Here is a 27,171-nt window from a genome sequence, read left to right on the forward strand (position 1 = left end):
TTGGGAACTGTCGCGGAAGTCATTAAATAAACCTTTCGACCTTCATAAAAGTGTACGAAGTTTATGTTGTGTGTGTTCAGTTGGCAAATGGCCGAATAGTCAGGGCGGGGTCAGGGGGAAGCTGATTGGTCGATCTCAAACGATCCAAGGAAATGTTTTTGAAACTTTTGCTTTTCAACGAGTTTTTAGATTTGAGTAATGCCGAACTGGAGAAAATCAGTGGTGAGTTCAGGTGGAGGTGAAGACGTTAAACCTGCAGTACTGTCCTCTGTACTGCAGTATCTGATGTATTTACTGCAGTACTGTCCTCTGTAGTGCAGTATCTGATGTATTTACTGCAGTAGCCTACTGTCCTCTGTAGTGCAGTATTTGATGTATTTACTGCAGTACTGTCCTCTGTAGTGCAGTATCTGATGTATTTACTGCAGTACTGTCCTCTGTACTGCAGTATCTGATATATTTACTGCAGTACTGTCCTCTGTACTGCAGTATCTGATGTATTTACTGCAGTACTGTCCTCTGTAGTGCAGTATCTGATGTATTTACTGCAGTATCTGATGTATTTACTGCAGTACTGTCCTCTGTAGTGCAGTATTTGATGTATTTACTGCAGTACTGTCCTCTGTACTGCAGTATCTGATGTATTTACTGCAGTACTGTCTTCTGTAGTGCAGTATCTGATGTATTTACTGCAGTACTGTCCTCTGTACTGCAGTATTTGATGTATTTACTGCAGTACTGTCCTCTGTTCTGCAGTATCTGATGTATTTACTGCAGTACTGTCCTCTGTAGTGCAGTATCTGATGTATTTACTGCAGTACTGTCCTCTGTACTGCAGTGTCTGATGTAGTTACTGCAGTACTGCCCTCTGTAGTGCAGTATCTGATGTATTTACTGCAGTACTGCCCTCTGTAGTGCAGTATCTGATGTATTTACTGCAGTACTGTCCTCTGTAGTGCAGTGTCTGATGTATTTACTGCAGTACTGTCCTCTGTACTGCAGTATTTGATGTATTTACTGCAGTACTGTCCTCTGTAGTGCAGTGTCTGATGTATTTACTGCAGTACTGCCCTCTGTAGTGCAGTATCTGATGTATTTACTGCAGTACTGTCTTCTGTAGTGCAGTATCTGATGTATTTACTGCAGTACTGTCCTCTGTACTGCAGTATTTGATGTATTTACTGCAGTACTGTCCTCTGTAGTGCAGTATCTGATGTATTTACTGCAGTACTGTCCTCTGTAGTGCAGTATCTGATGTATTTACTGCAGTACTGTGCTCTGTACTGCAGTATCTGATGTATTTACTGCAGTACTGTCCTCTGTACTGCAGTATCTGATGTATTTACTGCAGTACTGTCCTCTGTACTGCAGTATCTGATGTATTTACTGCAGTACTGTCCTCTGTACTGCAGTATCTGATGTATTTACTGCAGTACTGTCCTCTGTAGTGCAGTATCTGATGTATTTACTGCAGTACTGTCCTCTGTAGTGCAGTATCTGATGTATTTACTGCAGTACTGTGCTCTGTACTGCAGTATCTGATGTATTTACTGCAGTACTGTCCTCTGTAGTGCAGTATCTGATGTATTTACTGCAGTACTGTCCTCTGTAGTGCAGTATCTGATGTATTTACTGCAGTACTGTCCTCTGTACTGCAGTATCTGATGTATTTACTGCAGTACTGTCCTCTGTAGTGCAGTATCTGATGTATTTACTGCAGTACTGTCCTCTGTACTGCAGTATCTGATGTATTTACTGCAGTACTGTCCTCTGTAGTGCAGTATTTGATGTATTTACTGCAGTACTGTCCTCTGTACTGCAGTATTTGATGTATTTACTGCAGTACTGTCCTCTGTAGTGCAGTATCTGATGTATTTACTGCAGTACTGTCCTCTGTAGTGCAGTATCTGATGTATTTACTGCAGTGCTGTCCTCTGTACTGCAGTATCTGATGTATTTACTGCAGTACTGTCCTCTGTACTGCAGTATCTGATGTATTTACTGCAGTACTGTCCTCTGTACTGCAGTATCTGATGTATTTACTGCAGTACTCTCCTGTAGTGTTGCAGTAATGATTTGATTGTTTTATTGAGTGGAGATTATGGAGGAACATCTCGTTTCTCTTATTACTCCGGGATTAGACTTTATTCAGTTTGGATTAAAGTGGAATCACACTAATGGAAGCTCCAGGACGAGGCGTCTGGGGAGAGGGAGGGCGCAGCTCACCTTTGGTTCATCAGCGCATCACCTCTGCAGAAGGTCTCTCCTCACGCAGGTCATGTTTTTGCCGATGTATATTTTTAAATTGTCTTATTTTCGGCATGTTTTCGTCTCTATTTTGACGCCAACTGGAGAAAAAATGTGCTCGGATCAGGTGGGGGTTAAGAGGTTAAAATAGAGAAAAACACATGGACAAATTTACTTTTTATTTTTTATCTTTCAAATGCAGTGGAGTAAAAGTAAATAACAGAAGGAAATGTACTTCTTTACTGCTGGACATGATACAGATCTAAGTCCGATCAAGGTTTCACTTCATTCCTCAAGTGTCTCCTCCCCCTTCTCTCCTCTTCTTTCCTCCTCCCCTCTCCTCTCTTCTTCTCTCTCCTTCTCTCTCCTTCTCTTTCCTTCTCTCTCCTTTCTCTCTCCTTCTCTCCTCCTTTCTCTCTCCTTCTCTCTCCTTCTCTCCTCCTCCTTCTCTCTCTCTCTCCTTCTCTCTCCTCCTCTCCTCCTCTCCCCTCCTCCTCTCCCCTCTTCTCTCCTCTCCTCCTCTCCCCTCTTCTCTCCTCTCCCCTCTTCTCTCCTCTCCTCCTCTCCCCTCCTCTCTCCTTCTCTCTCCTTCTCTCTCCTTCTCTCTCTCCTCTTCTCTCTCCTTCTCTCTCCTTCTCTCTCTCCTTCTCTCTCTTTCCCTCTCCTTCTCTCTCCTTCTCTCTCCTTTTCTCTCTCTCTCCTTCTCTCTCCTCTCCCCTCTTCTCTCCTCTCCTCCTCTCCCCTCCTCTCTCCTTCTCTCTCTCCTTCTCTCTCTTTCCCTCTCCTTCTCTCTCTCTCCTCCTCTCTCCTCCTCTCTCCTCCTCTCTCCTCCTCTCTCCCCCACTCTCTCCTTCTCTCTCTCCTTCTCTCTCTCCTCCTTCTCTCTCCTCTCTCTCCTCCTCTCTCCCCCTTCTCTCCTCCTTCTCTCTCTCCTTCTCTCTCTCCTGCTTCTCTCTCCTTCTCTCTCCTCCTCCTCTCTCCTCCTCTCTCCCCCACTCTCTCCTTCTCTCTCTCCTTCTCTCTCTCCTTCTCTCTCTCCTCCTTCTCTCTCCTTCTCTCTCCTTCTCTGTCCTTCTCTCCCCCACTCTCTCCTTCTCTCTCCTCCTCCTCTCTCCTCCTCTCTCCCCCACTCTCTCCTTCTCTGTCCTTCTCTCCCACACTCTCTCCTTCTCTCTCCTCCTTCTCTCTCCTTCTCTCTCCTTCTCTCTCTCCTTCTCTCTCTCCTCCTTCTCTCTCCTTCTCTCTCCTTCTCTGTCCTTCTCTCCCCCACTCTCTCCTCCTCTCTCCTCCCTCCCCCCTCTTCCTCTGGCTGGACCGGATATTGTCCCGTAACGATGCTAAGGACTAATAATAGTTCCTCTCCGGGTTCTCGTGGTCTCGTGGAGCGAGAGGCGGAGATGAGACGCAGAGATGGGATTAGGAGCAGATTAGAGATGATTATTGTTATTATTGAAATGTTCAGGCGTGTTCCAGAGCACGGATTAAAGCGAGGTTTAGCCCCAAACAGCCACTCAGAAAAACACCAATACAGCCTCATAAAACAGGGACGCTGCAGTCGCAAAAAACAAACCACCAGTTATTACAGGGAGCTCATTTAAACGCTAAGAACTGTTTTTTACGGAGGTCCCACATCAGCTATGGTGCGGAAACGTGAGGAAATACTGAAAAAAACATAAAAAATAAAAACGAAGATGTGATAATGTGACAAAAACGCAGCGACAACGTGACAACGAAAAGTTACGATCACTTTTGTAGGTCTTAGCTTTCAAATGAGGCGTTACACTGTTGAGAAGCTTTTAGATTTGGGTAAAGCCGAACTGGAGAAAATGTGTTCGGTTCAGGTATCCACGTATCTGTTTGGTCGATCAGAAATAAGTTCCTCTGTATCGACATGTTATTTCTGACACTGTTTTGTTTTTTTATTTTGAAAGGGCTTTTGTCTCTAATTGCGAAAGCTTTACTTAAAACGTATGGGGGCAAAATAAGTTAAAGTTAAGTTATTGTGCAAAATGGACTTTTCAAGCTTTACATCATGTTATTAAGTCATTCCCTCATTAAAAACATCCCTGAAGTGTTGCCTTGGCACATTCACGTATTTTTGAGTAATCTGTAAAAACCCTGATGGCGGCCATTTTAGGGATAGGTTTGCCTGAGTCCTCCTAGGAACGCCCCCACCTCCTGGAGACGCCTCCGAGCTTTCATCACCAGCCGAGTAACCAACCACTGCTCCTCAGCAGAACCCCCTCCCCACTGATGTCACAGACAGCGTGTGGAGGGGGCGTGTCGGAAAGGCTCAGAGGTTCTTAAAGAGACAGAGGCCTATTTCAAGACATTCACTACAGCCATTTTGAGAGAGACATTTTATACAAGGCAGTTATTCTAATTTACTGCATTTACAGACCAACAGAAGGTTTGTCATCATTGTAGTGTGATATAGACTGGTGCTATGTGACTGAAAAAAGCATAATACCCCCTCTTTAAAGGGATGTTTCAGGATTTTTGACATAGGGCCTAATTTCCTAGTTAACCAAAGTGTTGTTGATTTCTGGAGATATTTTTTTTCCTAAATTCATGCAGTTCTGATATTTGAAGAGCTTAGTGGCGTAAGGCGTTTCTATGGTGTCAGCTAGCCTGCATTAAAAACAGTGTGACCCGCTCCACAGAGCACCTGAGGCAAATCACTTATAACACCAGACTAACCATATAAATGTCTGTGTCCATAGAATAATTTTTGGAATAAAACTGACCTGCATCACATGAATTACCGCATTTTGAGGGACTATTTTCTAGCAGATGACTCCACCGCGTAGCTTATACAAACACGAAGCTGATGCTGCTCAAATATAAGTTATTTTAAATGCAAAATGGTTATAATGATTCTGTCGACGCAAACATTTATATGATTCGTCTGGTGTTAGAAGTGATTTGCCTCAGGTGCTCTGTGGAGCGGGTCACACTGTTTTTAATACAGGCTAGCTGATACCATAGAAATGCACTAGCCTAGCGCCACGAAACTCTTCAAATATAAGAACTGCATGAATTTAAGAAAAAAATATCTCCAGAAATCAACAACACTCTCAAAAACTAGGAAATGAGGCCCTATGTCAAAAATCCTGAAATATCCCTTTAAGTTTGTACTTTTTGTGGGTCAGATACACATCCAGGGCCACGATCGTCTTATTAGATGTTAATGAGGAAGAAACCACAAAAATTATACAAATGTCATACCTCGCCGTACTTTAACATACTCTTATTCTTACTGGCTTCATTCATGCGTGTGGGGAGAGGACGCTCAATTCAAACAGGTCCGGGGAGGACATACCCTAAGGCAGGGGTGGGCAACGTCAGGCCCGGGGGCCAAATCCGGCCCTCCAGCACAGAACCTCTGGCCCCCAAGATGATTTTGAGAAACATTAATATGCAAATAAGAGATTAAATACCTAAAAAGTTAAAGTACTCTTAAAAGGTGAGAAATAGTGTCAGTATTTTAAAAATGTCCCGCTTGGTCATATATAATGTTAAACAGTGATTCTCTACTCGTGGGTCGGGACCAAAAAGTGGGTCATGGAGCCATTTTGAGTGGGTTGCGAGTCTATAGCGAACCTTTATTCAATATTTTCCATCTGAAACTGCACAGAAACACTAGCTGTGTCTGTTAAAATGAATGTTATTGGGTTGTTTTGATCATAATTTCAGTCTTAAAGGGAAATCTACTGCTTGTTCAACAAAAACGTGCGTGGAAAATACAATATTTTATACAATATATGACAAATTACAATTATTTCGGCTCGTCATCCGAGGGTAATGGTGGGTCCCAAAGCCCTGCCACTTTATACCACTGATATAAAACATTGGCATTTGCAGAAAATAGTGATTTACTTTAGGCTACAATGTTGAGGTTCGGCCCTTCGGTGTTTTGGCGATGATGAAAATCGGCCTCCACGACACAAACTTGCCGACCCTGCCCTAAGGGGTCCTAGAAAACAAAACAAAACAGCAGCTCAGGTCACGGAGCAGACGTGGTAAAGTCAACTTGTCGTCAGCCGTGACATTATTATCCACCAAAACGGAGCCCTGACGTGTGCGACAATAAAACAGCGGATCAGGCTCATAATGACAGAAAAACAATAGGATTAACATCGATATAACGGCAATAACAGGCTCCGACTCTGGACAAAGCCATGTTTGTCAGAGCGGCTTTGACTCTGTGTCTGCGGCTTTTTCTCTTCCCTTTTTATTCTTTTCGGTGCAGAATAAAAACAAAAATACACGCGGTGGTTATTGTGCAATGATGTAGAAGTTAAGATTGGTTTCATTTTTATCGCATTTATCTCATCTGTGTTTAGAAAATCTGTTAGTGCTGTTTTTAGACAAGCAACGACTCCCTCTCTCTTGGTACAGCTGCGTTTTTTGCCTTTTTCAATGAGCTGCATTTGTAGTTTCTGTGTCTCATTGATTTACTGGATACTTTTGTGCGTCTCTGCCATGATCTTTCTTCTGCAAAGAGTCCATGATGTTCCTGAAGTAAAAACAAGCTAACGTTACCTAATGAGCTAAAGACATCGGACACCTACACATTTCTTTCTCTGAGACACAGGAAGCAGGGGTGGGCAACGTCAGGCCTGGGGGCCAAATCCGGCCCTCCAGCACAGAACCTCTGGCCCTCAAGATGATTTTGAGAAACGCAATTGCACAAATCAGAGAGAACTTTTAACATTATTAGAGTTAAGTGGGAGAAAAAAAAGGTAGAAATAGTGTCAATACCTCCAATTAGGTCATATATGATGTAGGACACTGGCAATTTAACCCTTGTGTGGCCTTCGCGGGTCATCTTCGCTGTCATGTTCCGGGCATTTGGAGGCAAAGTGACACAAGGGGGCGCCCTTCCAACCTTCTCAGTGTAAATGTGAGTTGACTTTCTTCAGAGTTAGACTTTAGGTCAGACATGAGTGACAGTAACATGAGGCTAAATACAGTGAGCTCTTTGTTTCCAGTAAAAAGGCTGAGGCCTCATTGCTCTTCAGTCACAGACTGAGAAGTGAAGAAGGAAGTCATGGAGCTTCTGCTTTAGACAGAACTTCAGACTTCTGCTGGATATAAAAGTTATATCATATTCTGAAACTCAAATATGTAGTAAAAATATAATATATGGAAAATTATTATTACAATTACAAAAAGAAAAATATTTCAAAATCCTGTATCTAATCAAAAAAGTTTTTTTTAAATTTACTCTGTTCTAAAAAAGAAAACCCAAACAAACCCAGGTCGTTTGTATCTGCTGTAGGTCATGTGTGTCCCAGTTCTCGGAGTCGTGGTGGGTCATGGTGGACCATGACAGATGTGGACCATGACAGATGTGGACAGGACTGGGGTAGATCTACTTTTACTTTGGAGAAAATAGTTACTATAGTAACTGTTGAAGAAATGAACCTCACGAGCTTCTTCTGTAACATCTGTCCACATCAGTCCTGCTGCACCACAACTCAGAGGAACTGGGACAAACTTGACTTTACAGCAGATACACATGACCTCTTTTTTTTTAGAATGAGAGTAAATAAAAAAACTAATTTTTTGATTAGATACATGATTTTCAAATATTTTTCTTTTTGTAATTGTAATAATAATTTTCCATATATGTTTTTACTACATATTTCAGTTTCAGAATATGATTTGACTCTTACATGCAGCAGAAGTCTGAAGTTCTGTCTAAAGCAGAAGCTCCATGACTTCCTTCTTCACTTCTCAGTCTGTGACTGAAGAGCAATGAGGCCTCAGCCTTTTTACTGGAAACAAAGCGCTCACTGTATTCAGCCACACAAGGGTTAAAGAAGAAAGAACAAAGAATAATTGCTTTAAGGAAGAAATGAGATAAATGTACTTGAATTAAGAGATTAAATCTAAGAGTTGGGTTGATTTGGTTTGGTCTTAGATGAGATAAAACCTCTAGTCATGGTTAGTCTCTTAATGCAGAATTTTGTGTCGTTTCACGTGAAAAACAATTATTTGTCGGATTTCAAGTGTTTTTTTTTTAATTTATTTTTTTAATATATTTTTATTATTTTTCTTTTAACTTCATTAGTTGTACATGGGAAATGATATTGGTTAAAACATAGAACAGGTACAAAAAAGGAAGAGCAAACAAATGGAAAGAAAAAAACAACAACTAAATAATAAGAAATATGAAAAAATAAAAAAAATAAAAAAAATAATACTAATAACACTGTCACACACATTCTCTCACATACAGGTACAGACAAAGGCTAATTCATGGGCTATGGATACGATTCGTTGTACATATGTATTAGAAAGATTAAGTTGGAGGTTGCAGAACACATTGTTTTAAGGCAGACAGACAAGTGTTTTTTGTTGTTGTTCCATTGGCGCTACAGCATTTGTATCTTAGATTAGTTCAAACCGGCTCAAATTCAACATAGAAGAACTTTAATTCAAGCCATTTGACGTGATTTATCTCCTGACGGTCATTTATCCAGTGTTGGGCTTTACTTTGGGTTTATAATCTGCGGCTTCAGCCCTCGGCCAAGAAAACTTGCCTACCCCAGTGCTACAGGAAACAAAGAAGGGAAAAACAAGGAGGTATCCGGGCAAGACTCACAGCTAAGCCACACAACAAGCCTTCTATCCCTATTGTTCCGGCTAATGGACGTTTGCTGGAGAATAAGACGGATCAACTGCTAAGCTTTTCCCAGGAACACTATTTCGCACTTACTTACCTACTTTTCTTGCTCTATTTAGCCTCTTTAACTTCTATAGGATGAAAATGCCAACGTTTTTTCTTTCAATTATTAGCGATTTATTATGTTTTATTATGTGTATCATTGTTTTTGTTTGTTGAACGCACAACACTGGAAACGGCAAATGAAGTGGATTCGATTTGAAGTGGAAAGTAATCAAGCAAAACAATATAAAAACTTAATAGAACAAAATTTAAAACAAAAACTAAATCCTTTCAAGGGTGAGAAGAAAATAAAACTAATCCGAATAAAGCGCATAGTGATAAAATGTATTTTACTTTGGATTTTGGTCTCACTTCCGCTTTGCTTCCGGGTTTACGTGTACGTCACCATTGTTGACAGAGGTGCCCTGTGTGTGTCATGTGTCCGTCTCCGCCGCGAAGTTAAAACGATATTAACTGTTTTTTTTAACGGAACCGTGCGCGTCCGTGTGTCGGTGTGCACGGGGCTCACGCACGCGGACCCGGGGCCGCGGTTTCTACGGTAAGAACAAGAGGGAACACGCGGTAAAAAGTAAAAACAGCTGTTAGCTTTGGGCTAAAGGGGCTAGCTTCAAAGACTGCACTGGTTTTCTCTGCGGCTGCACTCTCCCCCTCCTCACGCTCCTCCGGGGTTGCCTTGGTCTGTTTTTTAGACCTGGTTTGGCCGGATTAACCCTTAGCTTTGTGGAAAGTCACATATTTTCTGAAGTGGTGCTGAGAAGGAGGTTTAGTCTCAGTTGTTTCAGATGCCTATAAAGTCACAGCAAACCTTTATTAACCTCTTAACTCCCACCTGAACATGTTTTCTCCAAATTCTCCAAATCTAAAAGCTTCTACAAAACAGCAATAAAAAACGAGAAGAAAATGAGGATGTAAACACAACAAAAAAACGCTTAATAGTGACCAAAAAAAGCGACAAAAATGATAAAAACTCAACAAAAAAGTGACAAAAGAGCAACAAAAATCCAGAAAAAAAGACAAAAAAACCAGCAGAAAAATTACAAAAACCAGCAAAAAAAACAAAAAAACAGCAAAAAAATTACAAAAATCCAGCAGAAAAAAAACAAAAATCCAGCAAAAAAACAACAAAAATCCATCAAAAAAGTTACAAAAATCCAGCAGAAAAAAGACCAAAATCCAGCAAAAAAGCGACAAAAATTCAGCAAAAAAGCGACAAAAATCCATCAAAAAAAGTGACAAAATCCATCAGAAAAAAGACAAAAATCCAGCAGAAAAAAGACAAAAATCCAACAAAAAAGTGACAAAAGAGCAGCAAAAAAGTAATAGAGTGACAAAGCACAATAAGTGACAAAGCACAATAAGGGATATAAAAAGTGACGACAATGGCAAAGAGGAGAGAATGCATTTGGTTGTGGTGGGTGGTAAGAGCTTAACTCGCTCTGTAAACTTATCCTTTCATTTTTCATTTGTTCATGAACAAAAATGACAAATAAAGAACTTGCTTTTGCATTTTCCCTTATTTTTCTAATAGGCCTAATTACAGCACCATTTACAGTGGTGTCGTTTCAATGAGTTTCTGCTTTGTCAAGATCTCCAAATTTACAATATCAGTTTCATCTCCAATTTAAAAAAATGGGGGGAAAATATAATGTAAAAAAAGTGGGAAAACAAGAGTTTTTTTTTATTTTATTTTTTTAGCTGAAACAACAAAATCTCTTCCTTTAATGGTGTCCCAGAACCAACAGCATAAAAACTTGTGTTCGAGTGTCTTTGGTTCTTTGGTTCTTTGGTTCTTTGGTTCTTTGGTTCTGCGCTGTGACCCTCGTCGTGTGGAGTTGATTAGAAAAGGTTCCTTTGTTTTTCCACAGAGAAAACTGTTGTTCCTGCTGCACAGGAACAACATCAGCACAAAATAGAAACCGCCACAGAGGCAGAAAAGCTCAGTAAAGCTCTCGAGGGGAATGAAAGTTTAAAAGAAGCAGGTTTCCCGAGGCAAGGGCTGTTTCTCTCACAAAAGCTTCATGTGACAGTGAAGTAAACGTAGCTAGAACTTCGGACTCCGGTTTAGTCCTTCCTCTGACTGTGGACTCCGTTTCCCAGGGTGCCGTGCGGCGGAATGAGGAGGCCCAGGCTGATCCTGGTCCTGGTCCTGGCCTTGGTCCTGGTTTACCTGGTGGTCCTCAAACGGCACTACGACTCCCGCGATGCACTGCCCCTGCGACCGCCCGGCCCCGCCCCCAGAGCCCCCCCGCCGGATCCTGATTGGATGATCCAGTTCGCCGTGATGTTTGACGCCGGGAGCACGGGAACTCGAGTCCACGTCTTCAAGCTGCGCCTGGACCTGGAGCAGAACCGTGAGTCCTTACCCGATATGCTGAGTGTCATCTACACACGGCTGTTACCAAGAAGCCTATGATGACTGAGAGTTGTTCTGTGGACAGTTTCCCCCACCTGAGCTGTAGCTCTCTGCAGTTCATCCAGGGTCATCATAGGCTTCTTGGTAACAGCTGTGGTCAGTGCTGTACTTGTTCGGTCAGTAAGTTTAGGAGGACGGCCGGGTCTTGGTAGGTTTGCAGTGATGTCAGACTCTTTCCATTCCTGGATGGTGGATTTAACTGTCAGGGTGTCCGCGGGGCCTTAAAAAGGTCTTAAAAAGTCTTACATTTGACTTGTCCAACCCTGCAGATACCCTGAACTGTACTTTGAGAGATGTTCAAAGCTTTGGAAATATTTTCATAACCTAACCCAGCTTTAACCTCTTAACTCCCGCCTGAATCGAGAGGATCTTTTTCCTCACGTCATCAGATTTTTTTTCCATCATTTTTTTTGTTGGGTATTAACTCATTTTTGTTACATTTTTTGTCATTTTTTTGTCAAATTTTTGTATTTTTTTTGTCACATTTTTATCAAATTTGTCTTTTTTTTTACATTTTTGTCTTTTTTAGTCACATTTTTTCACATTTTAGTCATTTTGTTTGTCACATTTTTGTCATTTTTTTGTCATTTTTTAGCCTTTTTTTGTCTTTTTTTTGTCAGATTTTTGTCATTTTTTTGTCACATTTTTGTCATTTTTTGTCACATTTTTGTCATTTTTTTGTCAAATTTTTGTCTTTTTTTTGTCACATTTTTATCAAATTTGTGTCTTTTTTTTACATTTTTGTCTTTTTTAGTCACATTTTTTCACATTTTAGTCATTTTGTTTGTCACATTTTTGTCATTTTTTTGTCATTTTTTAGCCTTTTTTTGTCTTTTTTTAGTCAGATTTTTGTCATTTTTTTGTCTTTTTTTGTCACATTTTTGTCACATTTTTTTGTCACATTTTTGTCATTTTTTTGTCATTTTTTTGTCATTTTTTTGTTACATTTTTGTCATTTTTTTGTCACATTTTTGTAATTTTTCCTCAATTTTTTGTCAATTTCTTGTGACATTTTTGCAACTTTATCATCAATTTTTCGTCACTTTTTTGTCAATGTTTTCTCACTTTTTTGTCACATTTCCATCATTGGAGAAACTGGAGAAACTGTGCTCGGTTCAGGTGGGAGTTAAGGGGTTAAACTTCTCAATAACTTGATCCCGGACCTGTCTGGTGTGTTCTTGGACTTCATGATGCTTCTGCTCCAAAATAGTCTCTTAACAGACCTGAGACCATCACAGAGCAGCTGTATTTGAACTCACATTAGATTTCACTCAGGGAGACTCTGTTTAGTCATTATGTGATCATTCAGAAATCATCAGGAAGCTTCTGAAGGCGATTGGTTTCACTAAATCACACTTTTCAGTTTTTTTCTTTGTAAAAAAAACTCTAAAATCAATTCAGTTAAATATACTGATGTTTATGGTCCATAGTTTGGTAAAATGTCGAAAAGTTAAACGTGTAGTGGTGGCCTGTTCATTGTTCTGGGAAGTCCGAGTCAGTTTCAGAGGATGAAGCCAAACAGACACTATTAGGTCCTAACTCTGACCCTGACCTGGAAAAAGCTTGAAGGTCCCGGGTTCGATTCCCACCTGGACGGGGCCTTTCTGTGTGGAGTTTGCATGTTCTCCCCGTGTCAGGTTTCCTCCAGGTACTCCGGTTTCCCTCTGCGGCCAGAACTCCCCTGAAAAAGAGATTATTAATTCTCAGTGAACCCACCTGAACCGAGCACATTTTCTCCAGTTTGGCTTTACCCCAATCCAAAAGCTTCTGGAAAAAAGGTGTGAAAAGAGCAACAAAACTGAGACGAAAACAATGATGGAAATGTGACAAAAAAGTGAGAAAACATTGACAAAAAAGTGACGAAAAATTGGTGGAAAAGTGGCAAAAATGTCACAAGAAATTGACAAAAAATGGACGAAAAAATGACAAAAATGTGATAAAAAATTGACGGAAAAATGACAAAAATGTGACAAAATGTTACAAAAAAATACAAAAATCTGATTAAAAAATGACAAAAAAATGACAAAAAAATGACAAAAATGTGACAAAAAATGACAAAAATGCGACAAAAAATGACAAAAAATTGATAAAAAAAATGGATGAAAAAATGACAAAAATGTGACAAAAATGTGACAAAAAAATACAAAAAATTGATAAAAAATTAACGAAAAAATGACAAAAATGTACCAAAAAAATACAAAAATTTGACCAAAAAAATGGACAAAAAAAATGGACAAAAAATGACCAAAAAATTACAAAAATGAGTTGAACACCCAACAAAAAAATGATGGAAAAAAAATCTGGTGACGTGAGGAAAAAGATCCTCTCGGTTCAGGCGGGAGTTAAGAGGTTAAATATAATACACATTTAATTGATGGATATGTCCCTGCTGTGACGAGTGTTGTAGTCACGATGTATATAAACAAAAGGTTGGGACAAAATATCGGATCGGATCGCAATAGTAGTATTTATACTTTTTCAAGTATTGCAATACTTTCAATACTTGTGTTTAGAGTGATTTTCTTCCTGCACTCCTTTGTTTTCCAGTACCAGTTTCAAATGTAACAGCACTTTGTTGCATTTTGTGTTAATGCACTTTTCAATCTTAACACTTCAGTAAATGTCATATGGCTTTCGGTTTATAAACTTTTAGTGAACTCTGAGCTGGTTCTGTCCTCAGACGTCCCGCAGCTGTTGGAGGAAACCTTTAAAGCCATTAAACCCGGACTCTCTGCCTTCGCTCAAGACCCTCCTCAGGTACAGACTAAACCTGTCGCTCCTTGTTTCCTAAATGTTCCTGACTTTCTCTCCTCTGCGTGCTCTCTCGTCCTCTGCCTGTCGGTCCAGTCCAGGGCAGGTCTGGTGCAGCTCCTGGACTTGGCCCGGTCCACGGTCCCAGTCCAGCTCCACAGATCCACTCCGGTTTTCCTGAAGGCCACAGCGGGACTGCGGCTGCTGCAGGGAGACCAGGCGGACCGGCTCCTGGACCAGGTCTGGACGAGTCACTATCATTACTATCGACTTATCGTTCAGTAATCAACACATAAACCAAGTATTTTTAGTTTAATATTCACCATCAGCACTTTTATTATCAGGCTAAACAATATATCGGACAAGAAAAATGTGTCAGATTTGTGCTTACATGGAATGGCACATACCGCGTTGAAATGGATATACCGTAAATTCTCTAATACTGGCCTGTATTCCATTAGCGGCCGGGTCTCTGACAGAGGCCGGGTCTGACAGAGGCCGGGTCTGACAGAGGGAGAGGGTTTGAAATGTTAATTGATTGACTGCGGAATTCTTCCGCAGTCAATTATTGGTTTTCATGTTCTTTATTATTATTCCTCTTCCATCTTTTTCCCGATTTTCTAGAGCTTTCAGCACCTTCATGCTTTGTGCAATTTATGCAAGTTATGCATCAAAACGTTCCGCATGTTGAGGAGAAGGGTGCTATTACTTTTGGGACTTCTGCAACTTACGGTTTTTCCGCAATCGGCCGAAATGTCGGAGATTTTTCCCATTGACTTATAATGGGGCTGCCGCAAATCCATGCTTTTCTGCACTTTTTTCTGCATTTTCTGCAATTTCTGCACTTTGTGCATGTTCAGCTTCTGCAACTTGTGGGTTTTGAGAAAAAATTGGCCTTCTGCAGTTTTCCAGTTTTTTTATACGGGAGTTTGAAATTTTTGCATTGGTGTGTATGGGGGAATCCAGCCAATGGGGAGACTCCAGGCCTTTCAGCCATTTGTGCAGCTTCTGCCAATCAAGCACTGAGGCCATTTCAACAGTTTGACCAGTTTATGGAATATAAAAGTTTATGCAATATTAACAATTTATGCAAATTAACCACTTTATGCATTTTAAACCGTTTATGCAACTTAAGAGTTTATGCCATTTAGGATTTATGAATTTTAAAGAGTTTATGCAATTTACATAATTTATGCAAATTGACCCATTCATGCATTTTACCACTTTATGCAGTTTATACAGTTTATGCAACATGACATTTCATGCATTTTACCAGTTTATGAAAATTAGATTATGCAAATTTAGCAATTTATGCAATTTGAACAGTTTATGCAATTTCTGCATTCGCTTCCCGCAATTCCGCAGTCAATCGCAATGGTGCAGCCATTGCATTTCTAGTTAATAAATGAACCTAATATTTTAGGTGCAAATGGACACAAATCTCGTTTTTCTTCGTTTTCCTGGTCGTCCGTTTTGCTCAAATAGAAATATAGGCCTGTCTCTGATTGTGGCCTGGTTCCAATAAAGGCCTGGTCCGAGATGCCCTTGAGTAAATAAAGGCCCCGGCCTGTATTAGAGCATTTACGGTATTTAACTTGAACAATTGCAGAAGTAAATTGTTTTTCACGTTTCTCTGTTGCTCCATTGAAGATTCGTTAATGCATACGTTTAGAACACAGAATGAATGTGTTTTCTACGTTTTTCTTGGTTTCTGAGGCAATAACATTGTTCACCATGTTTTCCTGCCAGGTGAGGGCGCTGTTCCGCTCGTCTCCGTTCGTGTCCACAGACGACAGCGTGTCCATCTTAGACGGCACAGACGAAGGTCAGCTCCACTTTCACTTTATTCAGTTCAACACGTCTCACCATTACATTAAACATAATCAACAGCAAATATGACCAGACCAACTACAGCTATAACATGAGTCCTCGTGGCGGAAACGTCAGTATGTTGCAGGTGGCGTTTCTCCGCCTGTACCCCCACACTTTAGATTTTTCCCACCAAAGTTTATTTTGTTGGTTAATTGCCCCAGTGTAAAATGAAAGGCAAAAAGAAAACATGCTGTATGTGCAGGGTTTCCCACAACACTTTCCTGTTTAGGCGGCCGCATTAAAGGGGTTAGATGCAAGTCAGCCATTTTATACTCACTACTGCCACCTCAGGTCATACGTGTAACTGCACCTTCTATATTAAGCTTTGTGCATGACGGCACTTCAGACCTGAAGTAAAAACTTTCTGAGTGACAGTGCAGGATTTTAGAGGCAGTTGTGGTGAACAGGTCTGAGCTCATTCTACGCATTAAAGGGACTATACAGAGTTTAAAAATGTTTAAAAATGTTAAAATTATGTATTTTCCTCCCCCTGCATGTTCCTCCATGTCCTAATGTGTGTAACAAAACTTCCTTCCTTCCAACAAAATACGTCGCACGCCGTTTGTGTCATATCCGACTTTTCTCCGATTGGTTAACCTCTCACCACCCGCCAAAACCAAATCCATTCTCTCCTCTTTGCCATTGTCGTCACTTTTTATTTCCCTTATGTGTTTTTGTCACTTTTTTATGGCACTTTTGTTACTTTTTTGATGCATTTTTTGTCACTTTTTTGCTGGATTATAGTCTTTTTTTGTTGGATTTTTTTTTTTTTTGCTGGATTTTTGTCTTTTTTTGCTGGATTTTTGTCTTTTTTTGCTGAATTTTTGACACTTTTGTTGCTGGATTTTTGTCTTTTTTGCTGATTTTTTGACACTTTTGTTGCTGGATTTTTGTCTTTTTTGCTGATTTTTTGTCTTTTTTTGCTGAAATTTTGACACTTTTGTTGCTGGATTTTTGTCTTTTTTGCTGAATTTTTGACACTTTTGTTGCTGGATTTTTGTCTTTTTTTTGCTGAATTTTTGACACTTTTGTCGCTGGATTTTTGTCTTTTTTTTGCTGGATTTTTGTCTTTTTTTGCTGAATTTTTGACACTTTTGTTGCTGGATTTTTGTCTTTTTTGCTGATTTTTTGTCTTTTTTTGCTGAATTTTTGACACTTTTGTTGCTGGATTTTTGTCTTTTTTTGCTGAATTTTTGACACTTTTGTTGCTGGATTTTTGTCTTTTTTTTGCTGAATTTTTGACACTTTTGTCGCTGGATTTTTGTCTTTTTTTGCTGGATTTTTGTCAATTTACATCCTCATTTTCTTCTCGTTTTTTATCGCTGTTTTGAAGAAGCTTTTAGATTTGGAGAATTTGGGGAACAGGAGAAAACATGTTCAGGTGGGAGTTCAGAGGTTAATACGCTTGTCGATCACGTCCGTCGGGAATTTAAATGATTTGGCATCACTCCAAATGTCAGATCTGCTCGTCCTGCAGCTGAAGCAGAGGAGCATGAATGTGAGGAATAAGAACTCGCACATGAAGGTGATATTCAGCAGCAGCGCCGTGTGAGAGCGCCCCCTGTCTGCGCCGCGCTGAGGCTGCCGGGGTCGCGTGGCCTGGACTCTTTATTAGACGTTATTAGAGTCTGAATGAGGATGTTATTAGATGAAATGGGATTAGGCCAAACCTCTGGATGATTTCCCAAACGCCAATAACAGCAGATTATTCCGGAACAGCAATCTCCCCAAATCTACAGCAATCTACACACAATGGGATTATCGGGGCAAGGCAGAGAGAGGGAGAGAGGGAGGCAGGGGGGAGGGAGAGAGAGGGGGAGAGAGGGGCGGAGAGAGAGGGGGGGTCCGCATGGAGACAATGGGATTAAGAAAGTAGCACAAGGAGCTGGAACAAAGCGGAGGTTCTGCTGCTGGATCAGATGGACTTCATGGATCTCCATATAAATTCACTTATCGCGGCTCTGAAGGCGGCGCTGCAGGTGAACAGATATCAATATAAACTGTCGCCACGTGTTGCGATTGTGGATGTGTTACTTCCTGTCAGGAATAGGGCGAATGTGGTCCCTTTCGCTCTGGTTTGTATATTGTGGAAGTTCATGTGGACAGTTACTTTTATAAGCGAACACAAAACAACACAAATCTGCCTTCGTTTCGACCACACGGAGCAGAGCAATGCCGTAACCGCTGTCGACACCAAGGCTCAGTCAAGTCAAACAATGAATATATGCAGAATTCAAAACGTCCCCTCCAACAATGAGGCCGGAAACCGTGATCCTTAACATGAGGAATTAAAAATCAAAGCATTTTAAAGGAACAGGCCACCGTTGTTCCATACTGAGATATGTTCTTACCTGAGCTTAGGCGAGTTCATGTGTACCTGTCTGGTCTTCACGCGTGTCCTCAGTCACGTAAACACAGAAACACAAAATTAAACAAAATTATAAAATCCACATTGTTTAATTTTGTGTAATTATACTTTGTAGTGGAACACTTCACGTAACCATATTTAAATAGGGAAAACATGGAAGACCTCGTTATCTTCTATCTTGACTTCGTTTGGAGCTATAGAGGAGGAGAGGCTAAATGCTAACGCCGTCTGTGCTGTGTTTACCCTTATGTGTTTTTGTCACTTTTTTATGGCACTTTTGTTACTTTTTTGTCACTTTTTTTGCTGGATTTTTGTCTTTTTTTTTTTTTTTTTGTCACTTTTTTTTTTTTTTTGGTCACTTTTTTGCTGATTTTTTTGTCACTTTTATGCTGAATTTTTGTCACTTTTTTGCTGGATTTTAGTCTTTTTTTGCTGATTTTTTGTCATTTTTTTTGCTGGATTTTTGTCTTTTTTTCTGGATTTTTGTCACTTTTTTGCTGAATTTTTGTCACTTTTTTGTTGGATTTTTGTCTTTTTTTTGCAGGATTTTCGTCTTTTTTGTCTATTTAAATCTTAATTTTCTTTTTTTATGGCTGTTTTGAAGAAGCTTTTAGATTTGGAGAATTTGGAGAACAGGAGAAAACATGTTCAGGTGGGAGTTAAGAGGTTAATGCAACCTAAAGCCTGTCATTTACCCAAGGAAATGTAGTGAAGAATAATCCAGTGATCCTTGTTTAATGTATGAAAATATCGGCCTTGCATATCGGCATCGGCGTCTTTAATGTAATTGATGAATGATTATGAGGATGTTTTATGGATTGAATTGTTCTCTACACATAAACGTGCTTATCTACAGCAGCATTAGTGGTCGTAGCATGTGTCGTAGTAATAGTACTTGTACACGGCAGCGGCAGTAATTCTTGTGTAATCTTGGCGGCGCAGAACATTGGGGTCAGAGGTCGGGAACATCATTGGTCCATTACGGCGTTTTATGGTAAACGCGGCGCGGCTTTAGTGTAAAACTCTTAGAGAGCGCTCGTAAGAAGCCATTTCAACAAACGCCGTAATCTCCTGGAGGCCCGGGCCGCGAGCGTAACCGGATCAGGACCCGGCGCGAGGTCTGAGGGCCGAGGACCGGGCCGTAATCCGCACTTCAACGACCCGCAGGCACTAATTGTTTGGACGAACCACTTTAGAGATTAGATCATCCGTTTCTGATCCGCCGCCATTAAGGAATTATTGTTATTATGATGTGGAGAAACAGGATTCACGCGCGGAGACGAGAGTAATGCAATACTACTACTCTTTCTACGTGTTTATGAAAGGCCCTGCACTTTCCAAACATCGAGAGAGGGAGCAATGGTGAAGAACCTGGGTGTGATCTTTGACTCTGAGCTGGCGTTTATTCCACACATGAAGAATATCACAAAGACAGGTTTTTACCATCTAAAGAACATAGCCAGAGTCCGCCCCATTCTCTCTCGGAGACACTAAAGCATGCTTTCCTAAAAAGAGGAACTCAGGTCTACAACTTCTACAAAATTCAGCAGCTCGTGTCCTGACGAAGACCGGGAGGCGGGACCACATTACACCGGTTTTAGCATCGCTGCATTGGCTCCCCGTGTGTTTCAGGATCAATTTTAAAGGGGGGGTATTATGCAAAATGGACTTTTTCAAGCTTTACATCATGTTATTCTGTCATTCCCTTCATTAAAAACATGCCTGAAGTGTTGCCTTGGCACATTCACGTATTTTTGAGTAATCTGTAAAAACTCTGATGGCGGCCATTTTAGGGATAGGTTTGCCTGAGTCCTCCTAGGAACGCCCCCACCTCCTGGAGACGCCTCCGAGCTTTCGTCACCAGCCGAGTAACCAACCACTGCTCCTCAGCAGAACCCCCTCCCCACTGATGCCACAGACAGTGTGTGGAGGGGGCGTGTCGGAAAGGGTCAGAGGTTCTTAAAGAGACAGAGGCCTATTTCAAGACATTCACTACAGCCATTTTGAGAGAGCAATTTTATACAAGGCAGTTATTCTAATTTACTGCATTTACAGACCAACAGAAGGTTTCATCATCATTGTAGTGTGATATAGTCTGGTGCTATGTGATTGAAAAAAGCATAATACCCCCTCTTTAAAGTTCTTTTAACTCAATGAGTCAATGACTTCTTTTAACTCATTGACTGCCAGCCATTTTCAAATCAGAGAGCTCCCACTGCCAGAGGTTTTTCAGGATTTTGACTGTTTTTTCAAGACCCACAGACAATTTAGGTCTAGGTCTATGTCAACACAAAACCCATCAAAAGAAAGATTAGACTCTCTTCCTTCATCTAAAAAAGTTTGTTTGTACCTCTTTACATTCTTTAGTAATCATCTGTAGAAAACAGGTGAAATCACCCGAATGCTGTTTTCTGACCTCAAAGCTCAACTCAATAGGTGGCAGCATTAGGCAGCACAACTAAGATTTTAACACCTGACATGCTCAAGGCTTTGCTGCAACAAAAAAACGAATTGACGTCTATAGGCGTCATTGGCTATCAATGATGTCTTAATGGTCTTGGTCCTTCTTATCTTTCAGAACTGCTTTTACCTTATGAACCTTCACGGCCCCTTCGCTCCTCCGGCAGGGGTCTCCTAGTTATTCCTAAAGTCAACAAAAAGACTCATGGTGAGGCGTCTTTCCAATATTACGGCCCTCGCCTCTGGAACCACCTGAGGAGGAGCTCAGGGCTGCAGAGAACCACAATGTTTTTAAGAGCAGGCTCAAGACCCACCTTTTTATTTTAGTTTTTAACTGACATCTATTTATTTAGTCCTATTATATAATATATATGGGAGGGTGTGCCAGGCCTATTGTTTTAAATGTTAATTTGTAAATTAACATTTACAATGTTAATTTATCGATATCGAAAATCGATATATTGTCACACTCCTAATGCTGATGTTGTTTAATGGTACCAAGTTTTTTGTCACTTTTTCATCGCTCTTTTGTGCATTTTCATCCTAATTTTTGTCTCATTTGTGTCGCTATTTTGACACTTTTTTCAAGAAGCTTTTAGATTTGGGTAAAGCCAAGCTGTAGAAAATGTGCTCGGTTCAGGTGGGGTTTAAGAGGGTAAAAATGCCTGCGTTTCAGGGATCTCCGCGTGGCTCACCGTGAACTTCCTGCTGGGGGCCGTAGGGGGCGCCGCCACCTCTGTGGGGATGCTGGACCTGGGGGGAGGCTCCACTCAGGTGACCTTCGAACCCAGCCCCCAGGTGAGACCCGCCCCCGCACCTGGCCTTCAAAATAAGAGCCTTTTCTCAGTGTTGTCTTCAGTTCCAGGAGGCGCCGTCAGACTCCGTCCACTCTCTGCGCCTGTTCAACCGCTCCTACAACCTCTACACACACAGGTACAACCTCTACACTCACAGGTACAGACCTACAGCCTCTACACTCACAGGTACAGCCTCTACACTCACAGGTACAGCCCTACAGCCTCTACACTCACAGGTACAGCCTCTACAACCTCTACACTCACAGGTACAACCTCTACACTCACAGGTACAGCCTCTACAGTCACAGGTACAGCCTCTACACTCACAGGTACAGCCCTACAGCCTCTACACTCACAGGTACAGCCTCTACAACCTCTACACTCACAGGTACAGCCCTACAGCCTCTACACTCACAGGTACAGCCTCTACAACCTCTACACTCACAGGTACAGCCCTACAGCCTCTACACTCACAGGTACAGCCTCTACAGTCACAGGTACAGTCTCTACACACACACAGGTACAGCCCTACAGCCTCTACACACACAGGTACAGTCTCTACACACACACAGGTACAGCCCTACAGTCTCTACACACACAGGTACAGCCCTACAGTCTCTACACACACAGGTACAGCCCTACAGCCTCTACACTCACAGGTACAGCCTCTACACTCACAGGTACAGCCTCTACACACACAGGTACAGCCCTACAGCCTCTACACTCACAGGTACAGCCTCTACACTCACAGGTACAGCCCTACAGCCTCTACACACACAGGTACAGCCTCTACACACACAGGTACAGCCCTACAGCCTCTACACACACAGGTACAGCCTCTACACACACAGGTACAGCCTCTACAGCCTCTACACTCACAGGTACAGCCTCTACACTCACAGGTACAGCCTCTACACTCACAGGTACAGCCCTACAGCCTCTACACACACAGGTACAGCCTCTACACACACAGGTACAGCCTCTACAGCCTCTACACTCACAGGTACAGCCCTACAGCCTCTACACTCACAGGTACAGCCCTACAGCCTCTACACTCACAGGTACAGCCCTACAGCCTCTACACACACAGGTACAGCCCTACAGCCTCTACACTCACAGGTACAGCCCTACAGCCTCTACACACACAGGTACAGCCCTACAGCCTCTACACTCACAGGTACAGCCCTACAGCCTCTACACACACAGGTACAGCCCTACAGCCTCTACACACACAGGTACAGCCTCTACACTCACAGGTACAGCCCTACAGCCTCTACACTCACAGGTACAGTCCTACAGCCTCTACACTCACAGGTACAGCCCTACAGCCTCTACACACACAGGTACAGCCTCTACACTCACAGGTACAACCTCTACACTCACAGGTACAGCCCTACAACCTCTACACTCACAGGTACAACCTCTACACACACAGGTACAGCCCTACAAGCCTCTACACTCACAGGTACAGCCTCTACACTCACAGGTACAGCCTCTACAACCTCTACACTCACAGGTACAACCTCTACACACACAGGTACAGCCTCTACACACACAGGTACAGCCCTACAACCTCTACACTCACAGGTACAACCTCTACACACACAGGTACAGCCTCTACACACACAGGTACAGACCGAGCCCCTACAGCCTCTACACACACAGGTACAGCCTCTACACTCACAGGTACAGCCCTACAGTCTCTACACACACAGGTACAGCCCTACAACCTCTACACTCACAGGTACAGCCCTACAACCTCTACACTCACAGGTACAGACCGAGCCCCTACAGCCTCTACACACACAGGTACAGCCTCTACACACACAGGTACAGCCCTACAGCCTCTACACTCACAGGTACAGCCCTACAGCCTCTACACACACAGGTACAGCCCTACAGCCTCTACACACACAGGTACAGCCCTACAACCTCTACACACACAGGTACAGCCCTACAGCCTCTACACTCACAGGTACAGCCCTACAGCCTCTACACTCACAGGTACAGCCCTACAGCCTCTACACACACAGGTACAGCCCTACAGCCTCTACACACACAGGTACAGCCCTACAGCCTCTACACTCACAGGTACAGCCCTACAGCCTCTACACACACAGGTACAGCCCTACAACCTCTACACTCACAGGTACAGCCCTACAACCTCTACACACACAGGTACAGCCTCTACACTCACAGGTACAGCCCTACAGCCTCTACACACACAGGTACAGACCGAGCCCCTACAGCCTCTACACTTACAGGTACAGCCTCTACAGCCTCTACACACACAGGTACAGCCCTACAGTCTCTACAGACCGAGCTCTGAGTCTGATTCCCCACATTAAAGGCCTCTGTGTTGCAGTTATCTGGGCTTGGGGCTGATGTCGGCTCGTGCTGAGGTTTTGGGACGACCCTCCTCCGCTCCAGGTCAGTCCTCCACATCCTCCACTGTGGTAAAGCAGGTGCCCCGCTTCTGTTGGCACAGCTGTAAGAGCCAGATGTGCGTTGTTACGGTTTAGGGTTATTCAGCTTTGACATGGCAGGAAAGAACAAAATGTTTAACCCCTTAACTCCCACCTGAACCGAGCACATTTTCTCCAGTTTGGCTTTACCCCAATCCAAAAGCTTCTGGAAAAAAGGTGAGAAAATAACGACAGAACATGAGACGAAAACTATGATGAAGATGTGACAAAAAAGTGAGAAAAAATGGACCAAAAAAATGATGAAAAAGTGGCAAAAATGTCACAAAAATGTACACAAAATGACAAAAAAATGACAGAAAGTGACAAAAATTGACGAAAAATGTACAAAAAAATGACGATAAAATAACACAAAACGGGCAAAAAATGATGAAAAAATGGCAAAAATGTGATAAAAATATGACAAAAAAATGACAAAAAATTTACAAAAAATTGACAAAAATGTGAAAAAAATGATAAAAAATTGACGAAAAAATGTGACAAAATGTGACAAAAACATTACAAAAATGTGACTAAAAATGACAAAAATGTGACAAAAAAAATGGACTAAGAAATGACAAAAATGTGACAAAAATTTGATAAAAAATTTGACGAAAAAATGACAAAAATGTGACAAAAATGACAAAAAAAATGACAAAAAAGTTACAAAAATGAGTTGAATACCCAACAAAAAAATGATTGAAAAAAAAGGAAAAAGATCCTCTCGGTTCAGGCGGGAGTTAAGAGGTTAAGCCCATTAGACCTGATGTGGCTTCATTATTTATTCAAAATACATAATTTGCTGCATTGTACAATAGGATAAAGTTGAGTTATTGTTATTGGTGCATTTCAGGTTCCTCATGTGGCCCCTCGATAATTTACCTACAGTTGAAATAAGATCCGGCAGAGATGTGTGGACAGTGTGTGGACAGTGTGTTGACAGTGTGTGGACAGTGTGTGGACAGTGTGTGGACAGTGCGTGGACAGTGCGGGGACAGTGTGTGGACAGTGTGTGGACAGTGTGGACAGTGTGTGGACAGTGAGTGGACAGTGCGTGGACAGTGTGTGGACAGTGTGTGTGTGGACAGTGTGTGGACAGTGAGTGGACAGTGCGTGGACAGTGTGTGGACAGTGCGTGGACAGTGTGGACAGTGTGTGGACAGTGAGTGGACAGTGCGTGGACAGTGCGTGGACAGTGTGTGGACAGTGTGTGGACAGTGAGTGGACAGTGCGTGGACAGTGTGTGGACAGTGTGTGGACAGTGTGTGGACAGTGAGTGGACAGTGTGGGGGCAGTGTGTGGACAGTGTGTGGACAGTGAGTGGACAGTGTGTGGACAGTGTGTGGACAGTGTGTGGACAGTGCGTGGACAGTGTGGACAGTGTGTGGACAGTGAGTGGACAGTGCGTGGACAGTGTGTGGACAGTGCGTGGACAGTGTGGACAGTGTGTGGACAGTGAGTGGACAGTGCGTGGACAGTGTGTGGACAGTGTGTGGACAGTGTGGACAGTGTGTGGACAGTGAGTGGACAGTGCGTGGACAGTGTGTGGACAGTGCGTGGACAGTGTGGACAGTGTGTGGACAGTGAGTGGACAGTGCGTGGACAGTGTGTGGACAGTGTGTGGACAGTGCGTGGACAGTGTGTGGACAGTGAGTGGACAGTGTGGGGGCAGTGTGTGGACAGTGCGTGGACAGTGTGGACAGTGTGTGGACAGTGAGTGGACAGTGCGTGGACAGTGTGTGGACAGTGCGTGGACAGTGTGTGGACAGTGAGTGGACAGTGCGTGGACAGTGAGTGGACAGTGCGTGGACAGTGCGTGGACAGTGCGTGGACAGTGTGTGGACAGTGAGTGGACAGTGTGTGGACAGTGAGTGGACAGTGCGTGGACAGTGTGTGGACAGTGAGTGGACAGTGCGTGGACAGTGTGTGGACAGTGTGTGGACAGTGCGTGGACAGTGCGTGGACAGTGCGTGGACAGTGTGTGGACAGTGAGTGGACAGTGTGTGGACAGTGCGTGGACAGTGCGTGGACAGTGTGTGGACAGTGAGTGGACAGTGTGTGGACAGTGCGTGGACAGTGCGTGGACAGCGTGGACAGTGCGTGGACAGTGTGTGGACAGTGCGTGGACAGTGCGTGGACAGTGCGTGGACAGTGCGTGGACAGTGCGTGGACAGTGCGTGGACAGTGCGTGGACAGTGTGTGGACAGTGCGTGGACAGTGCGTGGACAGTGCGTGGACAGTGTGTGGACAGTGTGTGGACAGTGCGTGGACAGTGTGGGGACAGTGCGTGGACAGTGTGGGGACAGTGCGTGGACAGTGTGTGGACAGTGTGTGGACAGTGCGTGGACAGTGCGTGGACAGTGCGTGGACAGTGCGTGGACAGTGTGGGGACAGTGCGTGGACAGTGCGGGGACAGTGCGGGGACAGTGTGGGGACAGTGCGGGGACAGTGTGGGGACAGTGCGTGGACAGTGTGGGGACAGTGCGTGGACAGTGTGTGGACAGTGTGTGGACAGTGTGGGGACAGTGCGGGGACAGTGTGTGGACAGTGTGGGGACAGTGCGTGGACAGTGTGTGGACAGTGCGTGGACAGTGTGTGGACAGTGCGTGGACAGTGTGGGGACAGTGTGGGGACAGTGCGGGGACAGTGTGTGGACAGTGTGTGGACAGTGCGTGGACAGTGCGTGGACAGTGCGTGGACAGTGCGTGGACAGTGTGGGGACAGTGCGTGGACAGTGTGTGGACAGTGTGGGGACAGTGCGGGGACAGTGTGTGGACAGTGCGTGGACAGTGAGTGGACAGTGTGTGGACAGTGTGGGGACAGTGCGTGGACAGTGTGTGGACAGTGCGTGGACAGTGCGTGGACAGTGTGGGGACAGTGTGGGGACAGTGCGTGGACAGTGCGTGGACAGTGTGGGGACAGTGTGTGGACAGTGCGTGGACAGTGCGGGGACAGTGCGGGGACAGTGTGGGGACAGTGCGTGGACAGTGTGGGGACAGTGTGTGGACAGTGCGTGGACAGTGTGTGGACAGTGTGTGGACAGTGCGTGGACAGTGTGGAGACAGTGCGTGGACAGTGTGGGGACAGTGTGTGGACAGTGTGTG

General features: G+C 43.1%; 1 protein-coding gene across 1 annotated transcript in view; it reads left to right on the plus strand.

Annotated features, from left to right (window-relative positions):
• The first annotated feature begins 9,324 nt into the window (after nt 1-9,324).
• Nucleotides 9,325-27,171, plus strand: part of entpd6 (ectonucleoside triphosphate diphosphohydrolase 6) — a 34,474-nt gene continuing 16,627 nt past the window's right edge. Inside the window, exons 1-8 of the mRNA XM_079567736.1 lie at nt 9,325-9,482; nt 11,042-11,295; nt 14,038-14,114; nt 14,205-14,348; nt 15,858-15,933; nt 21,485-21,606; nt 21,668-21,741; nt 23,971-24,035. Of these exons, the coding sequence (XP_079423862.1) occupies nt 11,058-11,295; nt 14,038-14,114; nt 14,205-14,348; nt 15,858-15,933; nt 21,485-21,606; nt 21,668-21,741; nt 23,971-24,035 (796 nt within the window). The 5' untranslated portion in view covers nt 9,325-9,482; nt 11,042-11,057. The remainder of the gene's footprint in view (nt 9,483-11,041; nt 11,296-14,037; nt 14,115-14,204; nt 14,349-15,857; nt 15,934-21,484; nt 21,607-21,667; nt 21,742-23,970; nt 24,036-27,171) is intronic.

This window comes from Gobius niger (genome assembly GCF_951799975.1).
Source record: "Gobius niger genome assembly, chromosome: 12".
Lineage (NCBI taxonomy): Eukaryota > Metazoa > Chordata > Actinopteri > Gobiiformes > Gobiidae > Gobius > Gobius niger.